The 21,870-nt window shown below is 32.0% G+C and overlaps 3 protein-coding genes across 8 annotated transcripts; 2 read left to right on the top strand and 1 right to left on the bottom strand.

The window, feature by feature from the left end:
• LOC109357035 (polyadenylation and cleavage factor homolog 4-like) lies at positions 863-7,553 on the top strand. 6 transcript variants are annotated; one of them, XM_019600733.1, is made up of 9 exons: positions 863-1,503; positions 2,376-2,477; positions 2,803-3,060; positions 3,695-3,805; positions 3,888-4,349; positions 5,088-5,278; positions 5,312-6,161; positions 6,234-6,947; positions 7,214-7,553. In XM_019600733.1, the coding sequence occupies exons 1-8, from the start codon at positions 1,111-1,113 to the stop codon at positions 6,942-6,944; spliced, it is 3,078 nt and encodes a 1,025-aa protein (XP_019456278.1). In that variant the 5' UTR covers positions 863-1,110; the 3' UTR covers positions 6,945-6,947; positions 7,214-7,553. The 6 variants fall into 6 exon arrangements, with proteins under 6 accessions (XP_019456278.1, XP_019456277.1, XP_019456275.1 ...); XM_019600732.1 differs by having other exon boundaries at positions 5,088-6,161; positions 6,234-6,944; positions 7,220-7,553; XM_019600730.1 differs by having other exon boundaries at positions 5,088-6,161; positions 6,234-6,944.
• On the top strand, positions 10,215-11,444 carry LOC109356414. Its single transcript, XM_019599740.1, has one exon. It carries the CDS (start codon positions 10,431-10,433, stop codon positions 11,349-11,351), a length of 921 nt encoding a protein of 306 aa, XP_019455285.1. The 5' UTR covers positions 10,215-10,430; the 3' UTR covers positions 11,352-11,444.
• LOC109356020 (UPF0481 protein At3g47200) lies at positions 14,301-16,734 on the bottom strand. The gene is made up of 2 exons (XM_019599339.1): positions 15,887-16,734; positions 14,301-14,970 (listed from the first exon to the last, which is right to left on the bottom strand). Exons 1-2 carry the CDS (start codon positions 16,598-16,600, stop codon positions 14,332-14,334), a joined length of 1,353 nt encoding a protein of 450 aa, XP_019454884.1. The 5' UTR covers positions 16,601-16,734; the 3' UTR covers positions 14,301-14,331.

The following is a 21,870-nucleotide window of genomic DNA, read 5'->3' as shown; positions in this document are numbered from 1 at the left end:
ATTCATGAACTACATGTTTGATTGTGCTGATAATAGTGATCATGCCATGCTGACAAGGGTACTGATGAATGTGTTTTACTTTTGGTACTAGGATATATTTTCAGCTTATTTGGTAATGAACTAGTCTTTTCCGGGGTTCTCACTGCTTCTTTCAACAAGTATTGTTTCTAAGAATCGAATCATTGATTTTGAACTAATTTTATGTTATTTTAGAAAAAATATTATGTTTTAGTATTATTTAAAGATATAAATATTAAAGGTAATTTTATGTTGGTAAAAAAACTTCATACAAAGTAAAACTATTGGATTCAACATCTATTTTTTAATTTTTAATTTGGTCTTATAAGTTTTATGTTTCGAAATTATTTTATGTTTTTAAATGGCCCTTCAAGTTATTGTTAAGTTTCAAAGAGATTTTATAATTTTTTGTTTTGTTTTTAATGGTACAATATTAAAAGTAATGAAAAAATCACATACATATAGATATATATTCCGAAGTCAACAATTTTTTTGTTGTAAATTTTGACTGAGAATAGAAAATTTAGAATAAATAGGATAAAAATGGAAAAATAATAATTAATTGACTAAGTTTTTTTAGTCCAACTATACCCATTCATAATGAAATAATCTTTTTAGCTTAGTCATGATCACTGATTTTTGAGTGTGTCATTTTCATTGAGTTTTGATGAAATTATATAAACCACCTACTTTTTATACGGCAATATAGAAGTGTTAGTAATACCGTATTATTATCAAACTAGTCAGGATAGTGATATAGCGGATCAATAAATGATTTCCTAATTAAACCACGTACCAGTCAATATATATATATATATATATATATATAATATTAACATAATTTTATGAGGAAAAAATCCATTAGAATCCAAACAAATTCAAGGAGCGAATCTGGATTAGGGTTTATCCAAATTCTCATTCTTCAATTTTGAATTTACGATAGTTTTCTTCTAATCCATATATTCTTCTCCACCCTGCCATTAAAACCCTCTCGAGATTCAATAATCAGCTGCACTTTATTCCCATTTCTAAATCTATCTCCTCAATTGAAAGTGAATTAGGGTTCACTTTGATTCATTCCAATTCGATTCGATGGATACTCGTAGATCGAGAGGTATCGAACCCGGTGCGAAGAAGCCTCGATTGATCAACGAGCTTGACCGCGGTTCGATTCTCGGTCCACCACCTTTGCCTCGGCGACAAGCGGCTTCTGGGGTTACAAAATTGGGGTCTGCGAGATTTGGAGTAAATGGGAGAGACCCTGAGAAGAGTGATTTGGGGCACGGTGTTGACGACGATGATGATGATGGTGGTTACCACCCGCAGCCGCCACCACACCAAGAGCTTGTGGTTCAGTATAAGACTGCGCTGGCTGAATTGACTTTCAATTCGAAGCCGATAATTACGAATTTGACTATAATTGCTGGAGAGAATGTAGCTGCTGCTAAGGCAGTTGCTGGGATTGTTTGTTCTAATATTGTTGAGGTGAATTGAATCTCAGTTTACTGTTATGGTGTGTAGTAGGTTATGTTGTGTTTCGGTTGTTATTCTGTTAATAGTGCAGATTTCTGATTGAATTGTAGCCGATATGCAATGAAAAAGGGTTTTTTGAATTGATGTTTCTGATTTTATGATAAGTGGTTTTATTGTTTAATAAGCTATTTGTGAGCCATTGATTTTTTTCAGGAGAAAGCAATGAGGATATTGTGTGTTAAAGTTTGAAATAAGCAGAGGCTAGAATTGCAGTTATCGTGTGAACTGTGAAAATATGACTTTTTTTCCTGTTAGAAAAATTGGTATCAATGTTGATAAAATTATTCTTATTTCATTGGTCCTGTGTAGGTTTTAGATGTAGATTTGCTGTGGTAGAGAATAAAGAGTCTTAAGTTTTGCTCTTTGTCCCACACCTAAAACGAAAGAAAAAACATTTGTAGTTTTTCAATCGTCGTTAAAAAGAAAAATAGAAGAACTATCCTTTTGTTAAGTGATGGCAGATTGGTTAACTTTGAGCATGATGCTGTAATATATGCATATGATAAGCAGGGTCATGGGAGACACTTCTACTGTTGTTTTATTGACTTTGAATTGCAGGTGGGGATGGGGACCTTTGGGTATTTGGATTTTTTGGTCTAGGATTTGAGGCAAGGAATGGATGTTCAAAAATTTCCAATCCCAGTACTTAGTACTTAGTTCACTCTTGAATGTTGATGAAATTTGCAAGTGGATTAAAGATTGGTGGTTTTATTCATTTTTCTTGTTTACTTCTGTCTGGTAGGCTTGGTTGCTCATTAGTGTTTTATGTTTTTTTGTTTTACAAAAAGGTCATGTTTCATTGAATTTTGTTAATGTCATTCCAGGTTCCAAGTGAACAAAAGCTGCCATCTCTTTATCTCTTAGACAGTATTGTTAAGAATATTGGGCGGGATTATATAAAATACTTTGCTGACAGACTACCTGAGGTCAGATATCTATACTCTCTACCCGTCGTTGACCTTCATGACTTTATGTTGAGTACATTTAATGTGTTTATTATGGCCTACAATGAATCCTTTAGATTGTGAAATTACGAAATTTTTACACAAACATGTTTCAATTTGAGTGGGTTACATGGTTAAAATTATATTGTAAGGATTTTTGTATTTCTATTCAGAATTTATAATCTGTCTTTTGTGAAATGGAAACAGTTCTTCACATTGTGTTCTTCCAAGAATATGTTTTCTAATTGTACACACCCATTTTTAACTAGGTACTTGCCAATTAGTCAATTACTCCTTTACATTTTAGGTATTCTGTGAGGCATACAGACAGGTTGATTCTCCGGTGCATTCAAACATGAGACATCTTTTTGGGACTTGGAAAGGTGTCTTTCCTACCCAGACTCTTCAGATGATTGAGAAGGAACTTGGCTTTACTTCTGCAGCCAATGGTTCAGCTTCCACATCTGCTTCAGTCAGGAGTGACTCGCAGTCGCAACGCCCACCCAATAGCATCCATGTGAATCCCAAGTATCTAGAAAGGCAGCGTCTTCAACAGTCCATCAAGGTAGGTGAAATCATTGCACCTAAAACTTATTCTTTAAAGATTTCAAATGTTGGATTTGTTTGGGACTGGTGGAGACTTGACAAGTATGTGCTCCTTGGAAGATGTGCAATTGGCATCAATCTTGATGTTATTGCTTATTAGACACAATTTAATATTCTTCCAATCGCTGTATTTTTGAACTAAAACTTTCCAATAAACTAATTAAAACTTCTATATTCTCCTTAATCATGAAATGTCCTGATTGTAACTTTTATGCCTGCTGTATTTTGGATTTTGTGGTTTTGTTTATGATTTGACATATGATGTGTTTGATATTAATCTTTGTTACACTTGAGGCAAAAGAAATGGTATTTGAATACTTTCTTCATAATATTTTTATATACACATATCATATTTTTTATCACTGGTCAGTGGTCACTGTAGGTTAAGATCCGATTTACAATTCAAAATAGGCATTCTGATCCACAGTACATATTTCATGATTTGATTACCATTCGATACATTGTTTTCCTTACAAATATGATAAGTCATAGCAATAGATATCTCGCTGTATTACTTTAGTTAGTCATTTATGTTTTTTATATTATATCCTCGTACTTAATGTTCTTGTTGTGTCCTTTCTCATGCCATGAAGACTAAAGGAGGAGTAAATGATATGAATGAAGCTTTTTTAAACTCAAAAGAGGACCCAGAGAGAGCTTTGGGTTCTGCACGACCATTGCTGGATCCTAGGATTACCATGAAAGTATGTTTAGTAGTTTTTATTTCCTTTTCATCCTATTCACTCTGCCAGTTATCACATTTTAATTTAGTGGTGCATGTTGCAGAATAATCTACGCATTAATAGAGATGCATTTAATGATTCTGTTCCTGAAAAGAGCATTCGTGAGTCCTATGGAGGCAATCAATATAGTTCTGATACTTCAAATAAATTGAGTTTAGTTGTTGGAAGAACTTTCGGTAGGGTCACTGAGTTAGGACATGACAAACCTTGGTATAAAGCAGGTGGTATTGTTGCAGAGACCAGATCTGGGCAAGGAATTGATTTCAGTGTCAAGCATGGTTTTTCAAATCATGAAGCATTGAAGTCCATGAAATTGGATGCACATCGTCAGCCGACACTGAACATAAATAATAAAAGGAGCAGTGTTATGTCAAGTAACTGGAAAAATTCTGAGGAGGAGGAGTTCACGTGGGATGAGATGAACACTGGGTTGACTGGTCATGGTGCACCCAACGTCTCTAATAACTTGAGCACAGACACATGGACTGCTGATGATGAGAATTTGGTAAGCCTTCTGAAGTTAAGGACAATTGCACTCTTGCCTCCCAAATATATTCATCCAATTGCACTTCCTCACAATTCATAGAATAAAGTACATTCCCCTTTGGTTTAACATGATTACTATTATTTCTTTATGAATTGTGGCGCATGTCCTCTAAATTAGCGGGTAACTTTCATAAATTTGAGAAGTAACTCTATACTGCTAGTAATTTTTTGACAAAAATAAATAAATTAAGACGACCAATTTACCCTCTCTAATTGTGATATGAAGGCCCCACAAGAGACAAGCTTGTCATGTCACTTTTGGATTTTGGCACAATCGGACTATCTTTTGGAGTCTTTTTTTTATGTAATAATTAAAAAAATTATTTATTGCATGTAAGTTATTCTAGTTGTTTGACTTGAAATATGGGAGACCTTGTGGAAAATCATTTCAAAGAGGGGTAAATAGTTTATGGGGAAGTGCCTGATGTCAGTGACTTTAACAAGCACAAAGGGAGCTCAAAGAAGCAATGCAAACTTAAATCTTAGAGATCTTTATCCAAAACAATAAACGAAAACAATTTAATTTGGGATTTCCTATGACAAATAATTAAATTCAAATTTTCCAAATTACACATAATAAATCCCTAATCACTAACCCAAATTACAGATACATCATAAATTAATACATTGATCTTAAGTTTTGTCGCTCATTCCTGATCTACTTGACTGTCTTTTTTAATCCTTTTTTCCACTGTAGGAAGGTGAAGATCACCTACAAATTGCACACACTTTCGGGGAAAAGGTTGATAGAGAAATATTCACTGTTAAGAAACAACTACCTGCATTTGTGGGCCATCAATCGCTGTCATGGAAATTGCAGGATCAACACTCAAATGATAAGTTGAATCTGAAGCCAGGTCGCTCAGAAGAACTTTTGTCCAATTCTGGTGTGTTTCCAACCAATACGACTTCTTTGTCTGTTGGGATGCAGAATCGGTCCTTCATGCCAAATGCAATGATAGGAATGACCGAAGTTATGAGGCAACAGCAATTTGATTCTGCGAGAGCTGAATCCCCATCACTGCCAGTAAATGTGCGCCACCCTCATCCAATGCAAAATTTGGCTGAGCAAGATCGTCCCCAGACTCGTAAAGCATCTCAGTATTTGGGAACTCTACAGAGCCAACATACTAGAGATTCTTCAATTGCCCTTCCTCCAAATGTCCAGGTTGGTAACTTGCGAAGATCACAGGAAAGGGACTTGCAGGGTCCATTATCTTCGGCAGCTTCTTTTCAGCCAAAGCTTCAACAGAGGCTGGGCCCTTCTCAGGCTGAAGTTACTGTTAAACCAAAGAAGCCACCCCAGTCTAAAGTTACTCTAGCCAGGAAAACTTCGGAACAGTCAACGACAAGTAGTATGCCAGCTGCAGCTGTGAAAAAGGGTATATCACCCAACAAATCAATTATTAGTAGTCTTCCTACTACAAGTAGTCTGGATACAAGGAATGTTCAACCTCAATTAGAGGTTAGGCCTACTCGGTCAAGTGGGCCTTCCCCGACCACATTAATTTCTTCAGCGCCTGTGGTTGCATCCCCATCTTCATTAGGTCCTTTGAATGACGATTCACCTACTCTGCCAAAAATGACTCAAAGAAAGGCTGGGCAGCCACCAAGGGGGTCTACTCAACTACCAGCTTCCTCTAATGGGAGCAGTGCCCGAGATCCGCCCTCAAATGCCAGCAATAATAATACCTCAAATCCAATTGCCAACCTTTTGAGCTCATTAGTTGCAAAGGGATTGATATCTTCAAAAACAGAGTCACCGACTAAGGTGCCAACCGAGGTACTAACTGAGGTGCCAACCGAGGTACCAACTGAGGTGCTAACCGAGGTACCAACTGAGGTACCAACTGAGGTGCTGAGTCAATTGGAAGAGAAAACGGAAAGCATTGCTGCCAGTAGCTCTTCGCCAGTCGCTTCAGTTTCTGTTTCTGCAGCTGTCCCAATACCATCTTCCAGAGATGAGGTAGATGATACTGCAAAATCGTCACTTGCCTTATCTAAATCAACCAGCATGGAAATCAGAAATCTCATTGGCTTTGATTTTAAGCCAGATGTAATCCGAGAAATGCATCCACTTGTAATTAGCACCTTATTGGATGATCTCCCACATCATTGCACAGTTTGTGGTACTCGGCTTAAACTACAAGAACAGTTTGATAGACACTTGGAGTGGCATGCCACTAGAGAAAAAGAGCAAAGTGGTCTAATTACGGCATCAAGAAAATGGTATGCAAAATCAAATGATTGGATTGCTGGCAAGGATGAGTATCCATCTGAGCATGAGCTCACTGATTCTGTAGATGTACATGACAAGGAAACAGAGGAGAATCAATTGGATACTACTGTTGTAGCTGATGAAAACCAGTGCTTGTGTGTATTGTGTGGCGAGCTATTTGAAGATGTCTACTGCCGGGAAAGGGATGAATGGATGTTCAAAGGGGCTGTATACTTGAACGACACAGATGGCAATAGTGAGATGGAAAGTAGAAATCCGGGTCCCATTATTCACGCTAGATGCTTATCAGAGAACCCGATATCCAGTGTCACCTAGGTGGTAAGCTTATTATCCATTATTATGGATATAATGTATGTCTTGGTATTGTAGGTAGTGTTTGATGTGAAGACAGAATCAGATGAAACAAGATGTTCTACTTTTGTTTTCTTTGATTCCATCCCTTTCCGTGGTTGTTCTGTTTTTTAATCTGATGTACAGTTTAGTATATCAAATATCAAACAGAACAAAACTCATTTTGTTCTATCCTGCTCTGACAACTCAGTGTTTAGTTTTATTAATTGATTGGATGTGGTATGTTTTGGCAGGAACAGGGTTATAATGGTTTGCCCCAATAAGCATATATAGGAGCTATGGTATACTCAAAAGGTCATTAAGGGCAACCCAGGTTTATCTTTGCATTCCAACTCTTAATGGCTCTTTCATCATAAATTTATTGCCTCTAACTGGTGGCTATAGCAGTCAAACGGATTTTGTTAAGATTTTTGTATTAGGGAAAATTGAAATTCCCTAGAGTTTAAAATAATATATAAAGGAGAGGTTTTTGCAGCTCAAGTTGCTAATTCATGTTGTTGTGTTACTTTATTTTTACACACTGAATGTACATCTGGCAATAATATGGGGCCAACTGGAGAAGCATGAAGGCCATGTTTTAAGGGAACATATCTTCTGCCCAAAAAATGTACCACTACATGTGTCACCTATTTGTGATTGGTTGAAAAAAATAATATTTAAGTTAAAAATTTAATAATAAAGTATTATTCTAACCAATCATGTCACTTATATTTTAGACTGGTATTGACACTGTAAATCCAAAATCATTCTTAACAAATCATATCTTCTTTTTTTGTTTTCTTATTGATTAGTTAAATAGAAAGGTGAATTTGCATTGGACTGCAAATAACTTTACCTCATGTTAATCTAAAAGTGGGATAGCCATTATCTCTGTTTAAAAAATGGCAACATAGATAAACGTTTTGGTAATAATCCACAACCAAGATTCAAATTAAAATACAAAAGAAGCCTAGAAATTGAGAATCAAAGGAAGAAGAGAAATTGTGCAGAGAAAATGGCCCAGATGGTGAGATTGTCTAATTAAAATCACCACCAATTCCTACCAAGAGTATCATGGCTCATATAAATGTGTTTAGTACACAAGCCCTATAGTTTTTTTTGGAGCAACTTGATCAGACTGCCCTATTTTTTTTTTCTTTTTTTAATAAGCAAAGTTGTGTTAAATAGCACAAGGGGTGCAACCCAATATAAGAAAAAGATCAAGACTTGATCCTTTTAGAAGAAGAAGTCTATTTGATGGGGTTAGATGTGACATTGTGAAAGAGCATACAATAAAATGTCATTTATGGATTTATATAGATAATTTTCTATCCATTAGAATTCATGTGATTAATGGAAGAAAATACATTAAAACTAGAAATATAATTATTAAGTATTTTTCTATGACAATTGATATTATGTAATGTGATAGAAGACGTGCTACCATATTTGCCACCCTTAGTTGATATGAGATTATGAAGAGTTTTGTCTTTTGATAGATTTAGTTATGCCAATAATACATGTGATCTCACAGAAGGTAACTTAACTTCCTACTAAATGTATAAATTTTATCAAAACTTTGATAGTACCAAAAAAATATCGAGTCTTCTTGTGAATTTTTTTATATAATTGTTGAGCTTTTTTTTTCTTCTTGTACTTGGCAAATTGAGTTTATGCTTCGCACGTACCTGAATAAACTACTTTTAATAAGCGTTATACGAATCTAAGGGAATACAAAATTCAAATTGGCTATCTCAATTCTGTTTCCTTTGTCTCTATTTTTAATAACGGAAAAGACAAGGTTTTGTAACTTACATAGTAGTAACTAAAAAGACTAATTCAGATCAGAGAAAAATTGTATATATTAATAGTATAAGTATTTTTATATGGTTTACCAAGTATACTTTATTCTTATATTAATCATTATTAACTCTTAAATAAAGTAAAGCATGTAAATGATATGTTAAATATTTAAAAAAAATACATTGATAATGTATAGATGTAAACTACTATACAAGGTTAGAGTGAGGGTGAAGTAATACTTGTCGTTGGCACTGGATATAGGTGAATAAATACTATTAATATGGTATCAATTATTTTATATTGATAAAGTGGTATAATGATTCACTAACCATATTGTATATAATTAAATTATATATATTATAATAAATAGTAATATTATTGTTTGCAGCCTATAACTTAAAAGTATTGAAATGATTCAATAATTAACTATGTTATAAGCAACTATAAAAGTTTAAGTTTCATTCCTTATTATTCATTTCAAAAAATATTAAATTTTTTGTATTTTCTAGTTTTGATGAATTTAATTTTTTATTAGAAATAATTAAATGTGTATCAGCTACAATTTTTATAATTGTAATCTCAAGCATGGCTTTAATTAGTGGGCCCAACTATCACTCTCATCCTTGCATCTTCATCTCAATTTCACCATCACCTTATTAAGCTAATAGGAATACCTTGCTTTTCACATCAACCCACTATCTGGCTTCTTTTGCTAATCCTTCCAACTATAAAATAAAATAAAAAAACATTGAATTGAAAAGAAAATAAATATATTGTAAGAGGATTAAATATAAAAATATATTATATTCTCCTAACAAATTACAGTAAAAATAATCATAATAATAACATAAAAAATTAGATGTGTCAGCTTCATGCATGTCACATTCTTATGATTTAAAGGTTTATTTATTAAAACTTTAAAATGATATAATATTGTTTCAGAATTATTCCTAGAGTTTAATATTTATGGGAAACGAATCTCTAAAAGATTTTGTCTCTGATTCTCTCTCTATTATCTTTTATAATATTGTCTAATTATATTTATATTTTTAAATTATTTCTTTAGTTTACATAATCACCATTATAATTAATTGCTGGTCAACAATATAGTCTAAGAGATAGACTGATATATAATTTACATTACAAAATACAAATATCTTCTGAAAACTGTTATTGACAAAGATTTTTTAATTAATAGTAATACAATTACAAAAGTCAAACCAGAATTAATTGCAATTTAATTTCTCTAATAGTGATGGCATAAGAAACGTTATCAGCTTAATTATTTCAGTCATCTCTTGAGTTTCCATCCATAAATAATTTTAATTAATTTCTAATGTTAGGATTATATTATTTAATGCACATAGCCAAAAGAACATGTATTTCATTTTTCTTCCATTATATTTATCTTCCCTAATGTTTCTTTCAACAGGTATACCAGAAAAAAACATGAAGGATATTTAACACATGAAAAACCCTAGAAAAGGGTATAGTGCCCTTCTCTTTTATCACCTTCACTCACTCTCTTTTCTCTTTTTCTTCAATCCTATGCAAACCCTTTTGATTACCCTCTAGGTTTTTCTCTCTTTCTTTTCACTTTACACACAAAAATTCTTGATCTTTTGAGAAGATACATTAACCTTTTATATTACTATTACAATAATAATAATGAGAGGTATATTATCTTGTTACAATGAACATGCCATTAGTGTTTCTGATTCACATAGTTCAAAACATAATAACCCTTCAACCCCACACACAATTACATGCATATACAAACTCAACCTATTTTCAAACCAAACACAATTTCTTATCACAATAACTTGGACCAAGAAACTCATACACCAAGGTTTCACCATAAACATCAACCCTTCTGATTCTGATTCTGATTCATCAAACTCTCATCAATTCCGAAAGAACAAAGGCATTGAAACAATCCAACATCACAACTTTGAAGTTCAAGTCCTTTGGGATATCTCTGATGCTAAGTATTATGAAGGGTCTGAGCCAGTTGAAGGGTTTTACCTCATTCTTTTGGTTAATTCTGAATTGGGTTTACGCCTTGGAGACAAAGACGAAGAATGGTTGAAAAACAAAAAGGTCACAGGTGATTTCTCATTGGTTTCTAAGAGTGAGTTATTTTATAACACTAATGTTTATGCAACAAAGTCAAAGTTTTGTGACACAGGAATTTCCCATGATATAGTGATAAAATTTGATATTGTTGAAGAGGAATTGTCAAAGAGTTATAGTCATCATCAAAATCATAGGTATAGTTATAATCATAATAATTATGTGTTATGTGTATGCATGGACAATAGGACAATTTTTGAGGTAAAAAGGTTAAGGTGGAATTTTCGTGGGAACCAAACAATTTTTGTGGATGGTTTGGTTATTGATGTTATGTGGGATTTACATGATTGTCTTTTCAATCAGAACAAAGGTTCTGCTATGTTCATGTTTAGGACAAGAAGTGGATTGGATTGTAGGCTATGGTTGGAGAAGAATTTGAGGATAGACAATGAGTTTCAGGACAAGGAAATTGGGTTTTCTTTGTTGATATGTTCTAATTGTAAGAACCCTGATTGAGATTGAGACTAATTATTGAGACTCATGATTCAATACTTTTGTTTTTTTGTTCACCTTGTGTCTTGTTTTTGTATTTTTTTGGGATTGTCTAATTTATAAACCATATAGCTCAATTGGGTTTTTAAAGATTGAAAAAACTAACACCGACCCTTTTCTTGTTCTATATCAAGGATAGTATTTGTCTTTTGGTTATGTCTGGTGTGTTCATATTGAAATAATAGAATAATAAGTCATCTAGTGATGTAAGATCATATTAGATTAAGATTCAGCAAAAGTTTAAGAGTTCGATTCCTGAAAACAAAACTTATTGGTTAGGGCAGTCATACATCATTACACATAAGTAAGGAATAATATTGATAGTACCAAAAAAAATATTGAAGTAATGGATGAATTTTTCATAGGTAATATTATATGTATAGTAAAATCATCATCATCAATTTCCAATAATTTTGATACAATTAATAAAGGAATGTGTCAAAATTTTCATAAATAAATGTAGCACCATGCAGTGCATATTGTACTTATATTATCAGATTGCTCATGTTATATGAGACAAATTCAATGCCTCAGATTTTACACAAAGGGTTTATATGCTGCAATAATAGTAAGAATATTCAGAATTATTCTTGGATAATTTTTGTAAACAATCTTAAGCGAAACTATGTTGAATTTAGTGAATTTTGTACTCCCATATATTAATTGTGATAATGGGACGATTGAACATAAGTGGTTGGGGTACTATGGACCCAAAAGAGATTGAATAAAATGTTTCAGCTATTGCTAGTAAGATGAATGTAGTTGATTTCATTGTTTATTTCATTGTGGTTCTAATGATCTATCTTCATAGGTAAGGTAAGTTTAGGTTAGGCTTGTTAACAAGGATCAATGAATTGTTGTATACGCATCATTTGAAAGTTTTGAGTTCAGAAGATTATGAGGATCAAGTCATATTGGTATCTAACTATTTATTAAGAAGATTTGACACAACTAAAATGACAAATCATCTTAAAGTTGAGTAAGATTATTCGGAATCGGATAAGAGAGTGTTGTTAAAAGCAAAAGTAATATTCCGTGACATAATCATCTCTCGTAATGGAGTAGATTCTTGTTAGTTTTAAATATTCAAACACAAATCCCATATACCATACTAATAAAAGACTTTTTTTTCCTTAACTAATTAATTTCACATGGCATGGAAAAGATATAGTTTGGAGCAAATTTTTTAGAGGAATATTGAATTAGAAGGTGATACGTGTCCGCTAGTCTTTACTATTTACATATTTTTTTAGTTCATTAGAAAGAGAACAATAAATAAACTAAAACAAAGGAACGAGATCTAAATCAAGACTTGACACTCTCAAAGTGGAGTTCCAAACATAAAAATTAGTAGATGAGTATGAGTCAATTTTAGCCCCACCATCTGCCACTTTGCTATTTACATATAATAACAATTACTCATATGAAGTAATACATCTTGTGGAACAGCAAATATAGTTCGATTGAGACATGATTTAGCTATTGGTACGGTCTCTACATAGGTAATCTAAATATTTTGCCATATTATTTGTTTTTCATCATTCAATAAATTCAATATCACATTACTTAAAATATTTTGTGATGTCCAAAATTATTTTTAAGAAGTATTTTTTGTTTACAAAATATAACATTATAGTGTTATACATGTCGTAATAAAGAAACCTATAAACCTTCTTACAGGCGTGATTGTTTAACTTCTAAATTCTAATATAGATATATGGTTTAAATCCTGAAAATATGAATTTGTGGCAGCTTATAAAGAAATCTATCAACAATCTTGTTCGTGGTACATATGTGAATTTTAACATTTTATTATCAAGTACTATTCAATTTAAGGCAATTTTACTCTTCTCCTTATCTAGAATTCAGAGTGCAGTCACTTTTCTAGCTCTTATGAAATCACAAAAATAGGGGAAACGTGTGATTTGCATATTAATTTGTAAATGAATCGGGATAAATAAATAACAAGACCTGATTATTTTGCACATAAAAAATTTAGAGGCAGATGGAGTTAAGAATGAATAGGACTCAATCCTACCTCTTTACTTCATTTGGTTCGATCAGATGAGACCAGAATAATATTGGATCTCGTTGAGTCTAAGGATGGTTTCAGATTTAACAATTAGACCTAGTCAATATTTATGGTAGGGTAAGGAACAAACTCGGACTTGTCTCATGGTTACTCATTCATCGTATTTTATGCCTCTCTATTCAATTATGTAAAGAGTAATAATACTCTTTTGTCGAAAATACAATTGATTGTCTAATTTTTTATCATACGTATATGATTAACAATATCTACATATATATAATTTCATATTTTAAATTACATATTCATACTAAATAAATAATATTGAGAATATTTTATTTAAAATATGTATACATTATATTTAATCGGGTTCAAAGTCGGATCTGAGTTTCATAACTTGTATGGTCAACATTTAAGATTGAGTAAATGATAAGTCTCACCTCACCCAGTAACTTACAACATATCACAACATTGTTTTAGTATGTGATTATGATTTTGTTGCGTTTACAGTTTTCCATAATTACGAGCATGATTGTATTGTCAGTACTTTCAGAACTACAATATTACGGTTACAATTAGCAATTTAAAACATTCACCGGCTCAAAACAAAATCAATGGCAACAATCAATTTTGTCTATCAAAAAAACTCTTCACTCTCCTCTCTTAGAATTTAATGTCCACAAAAACAAATTTATGATACATAATATTACCAAGTACAAACAATTTCCACACCTTTACCCTTCTGGACCATTTTTGTTGTTCCACGTGTATCCTTGTACTGGATGCAATCCTATTTGTGTCGGGGCATCTATAGGTATTTGGAGCTAACTCTCCCAGCCAGTATTTTTTCATCCACAAGTGAGAATCAAAGATGTATCACTTGAACCGACGTCCAGATTACAACTCTGAAACTTGTCACAAAGAAGAATGTTTTGTATCAAAATATTGATAAGCAGCAAAGTAAGTCTGACACACTGTAAGAACCAACAAAACAAACGCAGCCAAAGCTGAAATAAAGGACCAAGGTGTATCAAAATAAGTGTACTTAAAACTAGCCCATTGTACATGCCAACTATTTCCATAATATTCATGAACCTCATTAAACAACTTAGACAAATAACAAAATTCTAAATCAACTGCAACATCTCTCCCTGCATTATTAATAAAGCTAGCAACTTCTCCTTCTGTTCCAAAATGGTTCTCAATTATGTTCCTATCACATAAGTACTCAACATCTCTATAAGTATTTATGAGACAATCCAAAAGGGTCACATAGGTTGTGAAATGTTTGGAATTGCAACCACTATAGCATTGTTCAAAGGCTACACAATTGAGAAGGAATGAGCTCATGAAATCATCCATTGTGATTGTTGGCATTTGTATTAGACCATGTTTGAATTTTACGTGAAGGAATGTGTCATTGTTGTTGTTGCTAGGAGTTGTTATTTTGATCCCTGCACGTTGTAGCTTTGAAACACAATGGATTACATGAGTTGGTGTGATGACCCTATTAGGTTCTGTTTGTAGATCACTTGGAATAAAGCTGGTTCGAACCTGTTGAAAGAGAAATAAATACATTGTTTATCAGCACTTATATAACATTAAGACTTGAGTCACCTAATCTATGGTGAATGAAGATCATCCGTCTCACTTTAAGAAGGAAAAACAGAAAATATTTTTTTTATATTATTTGGTGAGATTTTATTGATTTGGGACATGAAGACAAAAAAAATTTAGGACAGATAATCCTTATTCATCTAGGACAGTAGCCCAAATGGGCATCGAGATCACACCCTCTATCTTAAAATGAGTACTACTTCACTTACCATTTGATTTTCTTTAATCAAAAAAATATAAAACTAATATACATTTAATTCATATTTTACCTATATAATCAACAAGTACATGAAATTATACAAATTTTGGCATAATTGATTTGACTCCATGGGTATCTACCTACCCTTCATCTTAACAAGAGAAGTGCCTTTGTTGGTTTTTTGGCTTGGTCGGAATATCTGATTGGATTGGATTTATGCTATATCGAGTGTAAACAATTTGGGTCTTTTAAAATCTAATTATTATTGGTCAAATCTATCAATTTATTGTACATATTTTACCAATTCTAATTAAAGACGACAAAATGAATCAACCTGCTTAATAAATTAGAAGGTTTAATTTCTTGAAATCCCTCAAATTGAGACCATTGTGTTCCATTCTAAAAGAGCAAGGACCATCCACTCTCCATGCCAATTCACTCATGCTACAAAAACTTGCCTAAAGTTAAAAAGTGATCCTCTTCTAAATTTCAACAAATAACTTTCTGGTCGAATATGATCCGAACTATTTTAGTCGGACCCAATCATTTAAGATCGAAAAACCATGTTTTTTTGCTACATAATAAGAAAGTTTAAGAAGGGAAAATTAGTAAATAATAACCACTTTCAATCTTGTAATTATTTCTAACACTTACCAAGTCAAGTAAGTGTTTTCCCACCAAGCCACTTTGTTGAGCTAAGACTTCTTCTGGCCTAAACAACGAGTTGTTGAAAAACTCCATAGCAATACTTGACAAAGTTGGTGTTAACTTTTCTTCAGGTAGTTTTGACAATTCAAACAATCTCTCTAGAACAAAGAAAGGAATTTGATTCTCTAGCTTGAGAAAATCCCTATAAAAAAATGGTAATATCCAAGCCATAGTAACGAGTGGATCATCTTCTTCAAAAGGCACCAACTTGGAAACTTTACGAAACAACTCAATAAGAAAACAACCATCAAGAACCATCATTTCAATAAAATCATGTGTATCAAGATGTATAGTTTCTGAGTAACACTCTCTAGCTTCTGATTCTAATGATGCAATAGCTTTCAACAAGTTTTCTAAGCTTAACCCATTGGTCTTTGTTCTTGATAGAAGGGATCCAAGATAACGCCACTTATGTTCTTCAATCATGTTTAGACGATTATGGCCACGATGGTAGGGTCCTATGGACACTATGTAGGGTTCATAAGCTTTTCCATTTGCATCAATAAGACCCTGTGGGACCCTGAAAATGCAACATGAAATGTTACCTGCGGCTTTGCTTAGAATTTTTGGGTCCTCGGAGATTTTAAGGTACATGGAAGATAACCTTTGTGTGTCTACCTTGTACATGTTTATTACTTGGTGGTTTGGTTCTTGTTCCATGGAAATGTTTCTTGTTATGAAACTTGTTTCATGATTGGATTATGGGTACTTTGAGAATGGTTGTTTGTGTTTATGTATGATGTTGACTCTTGGTGATTGAAGTTTAGTGGGATGGATGAATGAGAGAGATGCTTTATTCATGCTTGTCATAACTTTGAAAAATAATGCCTAAACCTAATTTTTGGTATAATTAGTCTTGATCTTTAACAAACTAATTATTTTTCGTATCATGACCCCATCTAATGTTTTAAAAATTGAATATTTGACATTTTGACTTATCTAAGAATATGGTAGAACTTACATCATTATATTAACGCATTGTTGATGTCTAAAACTAATTTAATAATAGTAACTTTGAGTGTTATAATCTATGTGTCAATATATATTTGACTAATAAACAAGAAGTTGATTTAATAGTATAAGGTCTCATTAGTTATGCACTCTGAAAAAGTTTAGTTTCTTACTCAAAGGGTAAAGAAATACCCTTTGTAGTACCAAAAATAAATGTTTAAATATTGTGTTATTGTAAAGATTTATACACAATCAATTTATCATTCCATTCATTTGTATTAATTACACTAACACTCTATACATATTTTTTCTTATATATTTTTACCCCAATTTGTTAGTTGTAGTTGTCATAAAGTTGACAATTAAAAAAAACTATACTCTATAATTTTAAAGAAAATATGTGCTTACATATGAGTGTGAAAATTTTCACTAAACAAATGAATGAGCAATTTCCTATGCCTCGAAGGGAATAAACAATTGAACTTGAACTATCCATGACCCAAAATTTTTGACCATTCTACTTATACGTGGCTTGAATTGGTAGGAAAACCAATGGATATAACCTCTACTTTTGGGCCCATTTATATAGGATGAATAAGTGAATCTGAAGGAATGAAATTAAAATAAAAACAAAAAAATAATAATAAATTAATTTTTTAATTGACATGATATATTTTATTAATTCAGAACATAATTTACGAAAATAAATTTTTGCCCATTTTGGTATTTAATTGACCACACTGTAAATTACATCATGGTTCCTTTCCAAAATATTATGACCTTCTTGTCTTGATCATAGTGTTCCAATTCTAAGAGTTGCAAACGATAGTGATAGATGACTGCCAAATTGAAAAGCATAATCAGAGTAACCAATTAGAGTGAATAACACAACTTGAAAATTGAAAGAAAAGAAAAGGAAAACCCACAAACAAAAGATGCAAATTTGACAAATGCTTTATCCATTATTACATGCTAAAAATGGCCTTGGAAAAGAAAATAACATTAGTTTGATTAGTCATTGTCAAATTATTACTCCTTTCTAAGAAGGTCCTCAAACTATTCTCTGCCACCACAACCAATGTTCCTTCAAGATAAGCCCAAGGAATCAAAAGAGGGATAAAGAATATCAGATCATTTCATTATACATTTAATAAACTATAAGATTGTTAGTAAACCAAAAATAATAATAACTATCATTTTACACAAAAAGTTTTTTGGGTTGGGCTATCTCCGATATTGGATTGTATGGAGAAGAAAAAACTTTTTAATTTTTTATATTAATTAATTTAAAAGTTAGTAAATATTTGGACCTTTGATTTTTTGCGGACCACGTATTAAAAGATCTGTCTAGTACTAGTTTCTATATATATATATATCACTATGTCAAAATTGATATTTAACAACGTTTATGAGTTGAATGCTTTTAAATGTAAGATGAGAGAAAATTAACCGCATTCATTGAAGAAAGTGTTGTTAAATGTGTTATCTTTAACTGCGCTTATTGAATAAAACGTTGTTAAAGGTCACACTTCATACAGTAAGCGATGTTAAATGTGTTATCTTTAACAACGCTTATTGAAGCAAGCGTTGTTAAAGGTATCACATTCACATATTTAAGAGTACTTCTTCGGTGAACATTGTTAAATGTATTATCTTTAACATTGCTTATATTGAAAAAAAACATTGTTAGAGATCATACTTCATATATTTAACAACACTTCCTCAATAAGCGTTGTTAAATGTCATATATTCATATAAATGCTTGTTTTAGTGAGCGATAATTTTTTAAAATTCAAAAATAAAACCTCACACACAATAATATATATATCACGTAGTTTATTATTTTTCTTCTTTTCCATGAGTTACATTTTTCTCTTTTGTTTTTAGTTTCTCTCTTCAAGCAAGTTATTGGATTTTGGTTTTTCTCTTCAGGCATAAGGTAAATCGTTATCCTCATTTATTTTTTTTTATTCAGTCTTGATGTTTGTTGTGAAGTTATGCAGCTATGGTGTTCTAAATTTTTTTGCTATTGTTCACTGGTTTAGAACACATGGTTTTGAATATAATGGTAAACGTTCTTTCTCACTTACTACTAATTTTGTAATTTTTTCATAACTTTTGCAATTTGTTTAGAGATGTCATTTTTTATTTGTATTTGCAGTCATTGATCATTGAGGAACATATGAACACTCTATAAGAATTTGCTCAGTGGAGGAGAAAGAATGAACAATTGCGTAACATCTCTTTACTCATATATTATTTTATAATATTAGAATTTGTTCAGGTCGAATGTAACTGAAGTCGTTGATGATCTAACAAATCTATTGTAAATGTGGTGGAGTTGGACATATTTGTCATGTGTTTGATAGAATAATATTGTCTTATTTAGAAAGTAGACATTTAACATCACTTGCTATGAGCGCTGTTACATGTCTACTTTATGCAGCGCTTCAAAAAACATTGTTGAATATACTTATGTACTATTGCACTCACATAGAAAGCGCCCCAAAAACACTATTAAATGACAATTTTAAATGCCGTTGTTTTTCTATTCTAGCGTAGTGTATATATAGTACTTTGAGCATGAGAAGAATGAAGATTCACAAGTGAGATATCACATCTTGAACCAAAACTTTCTTAAGTTTTTTTCGCCTATAAACTCTTTCACTTTTCTCCTAATATTTAATGTGAGATTTCTAACTTGAATAATTAGCTAATCAACTAAGATATAAATATAAGAGTTAATTACACTGACATTCCTGAGTTTTAGTGAAATTACACACCACTCCTCACTTTTCTACACCTACACAAACCTCCATAATTTTTTATACTTTCATTACACTAACCACCCCGCATGAGAAATAAATATAATCTTTTAAATAAAAAATGCGATGAATGCAATTAAGTTAAACAAAACATGATATATTGTGGAAAAAAGTCCAAATAATATACAAATCAATGTATCTTTATTATTTTTGGTTAAAAAATGCATCAACAATTCTAAAGATATATTGTTTAAATCGCTCTTATATTATATCATAACGAACCAAAAATAATAAAGAGGTATCACCTCATATATTATTTAGACTTGTCTTCACAATATATCATGTTTTGTTTAACTTAATTGTATTGATCATATTTTTTGTTTAAAAAATTACACTTAATTTTCATGCAGATGTAGTAAGTGTAATGAAAGTATAAAAATTAGGGGGTTTGTGTAGGTGTAGAAAAATAAGAAGTTGTTTGTGTAATTTCACTAAAACTCAGGGAGTCTCAGTGTAATTTACTCTAAATATAAAATGAAGTAAATGCCCCTCTAAGCCCTCACTCAACTTATCTAAACTAAACTCACAAGTCTTGAAGGTGATGGCTTAACTTATTTTGGACAAATAAAATGCTTAACTGGTTTAAAAGTCTCTTGGTAGCATGGCAAAACACACAAAAACTATTTTTAGTCACAAATCTTGCATTAGCATTAATTTATCATATAAGAAGGTGGTTGTGTTAAAATGGTAGGAGGCATGAAAAAGATTTCTTGACGAATCAAGAAAGATGAAAGAAAAGAATATTATTTATTGAATATTGAATAGAATGATAACAAAATTACATTGAATCATTTATATAAAAGATAGAAAAACTAACTATCCTAACTAAACTAATTAACCAACTAACAAATGCTCAACTATTTTAACATTCCCCCGCAAGCTGGCGCAAGCTGGAATGTATTAAGCATTCCAAGCTTGAAATAATTGTGTTGAACACAATGATATACTCTAATACCTCCTCTTGCTGGTGAGCGAATCTTCGTCTCGCAGTCTTGAAATTTGAATGTGAAGCAATATGACGCTTAACCACCATAGGGTAGAAGCAACTTCATCTAAAGCTTAACCATCTATTTCGACAGAAGCTTAACCAACCAAACCAACCATAATGGATGAAAGAGAGAAAATGGATCTGAATCTCGATTCTAATATACTGCTTCAATGATGTCAAATACACACCATAGTATTGTGTGTTTAATAAGAGAGGTGTAAAGAAAATAGAGTAGTAAAGAAGAAAAAAACATAATATGGGGTAAGTAATAAAGAATATGAAAAAACATATGTGCACCAAAGCCAAGACTTTTCTGACAAATCAAAACCATTAGCCGGGTCAAAGGACTCAATGAACATCAGGTGCACGAAGCAAATACCAAGATTTTCACTTTTGGATCATATATGCATGACCCTGGAACAGATATAGACACTTTGTGTGTATGACCTAAACATGATTCCAGAGATGAAGACTTCTATATTAAGCTGCAATGGATGCTATCCGAGATGCTAGAAGTAAAAAAAGAGTTGCACTTTATTTCTGGATGAAGTTCTTGAATGAGTCTTGATAGTCCTCTTTCTTATTAATTCTTGATGATATAAACTGGATTGAGCATTCTTCAATATATGATGAGAATTTAACCTCGGATGGATCAAGGAAGAAGAAAACATGAAGGAAGAAAGAATGAAGAAGTTCTTTGTTTGAGAGTTCTGAATATGATGATGAATATCCCTTGATCAAACTCCAACTTCTTCTCACTTTGATGATTGATGCATGATGATGATTCTATCTTGAATCTTGGAACGGTAAAAAGAATAAGCGGAAGTGATCAAAACAATAGTTATTGCTCTGATACTATGTTAAAATGGTAGGAGGCATGAAAAAGATTTCTTGATGAATCAAGAAAGATGAAAGAAAAGAATATTATTTGTTGAATATTGAATAGAATGATAACAAAATTACATTGAATCATTTATATAAAAGATAGAAAAACTAACTATCCTAACTAAATTAATTAACCAACTAACAAATGCTCAACTATTTTACCAGGTTATGCTAGACAAATATTAATCCAAGTGAACTTTATATTTGCTTCCCAAGATTTCTTCATTGCAACACAACAAATTAAATTAATCAGAAAATATCATTATAAGAATGGGATCATA

This window comes from Lupinus angustifolius, chromosome LG09, assembly GCF_001865875.1.
Source record: "Lupinus angustifolius cultivar Tanjil chromosome LG09, LupAngTanjil_v1.0, whole genome shotgun sequence".
Lineage (NCBI taxonomy): Eukaryota > Viridiplantae > Streptophyta > Magnoliopsida > Fabales > Fabaceae > Lupinus > Lupinus angustifolius.
Note: the sequence above shows the minus strand (reverse complement) of the source record. Positions and strands in the feature narration are given on the sequence as shown.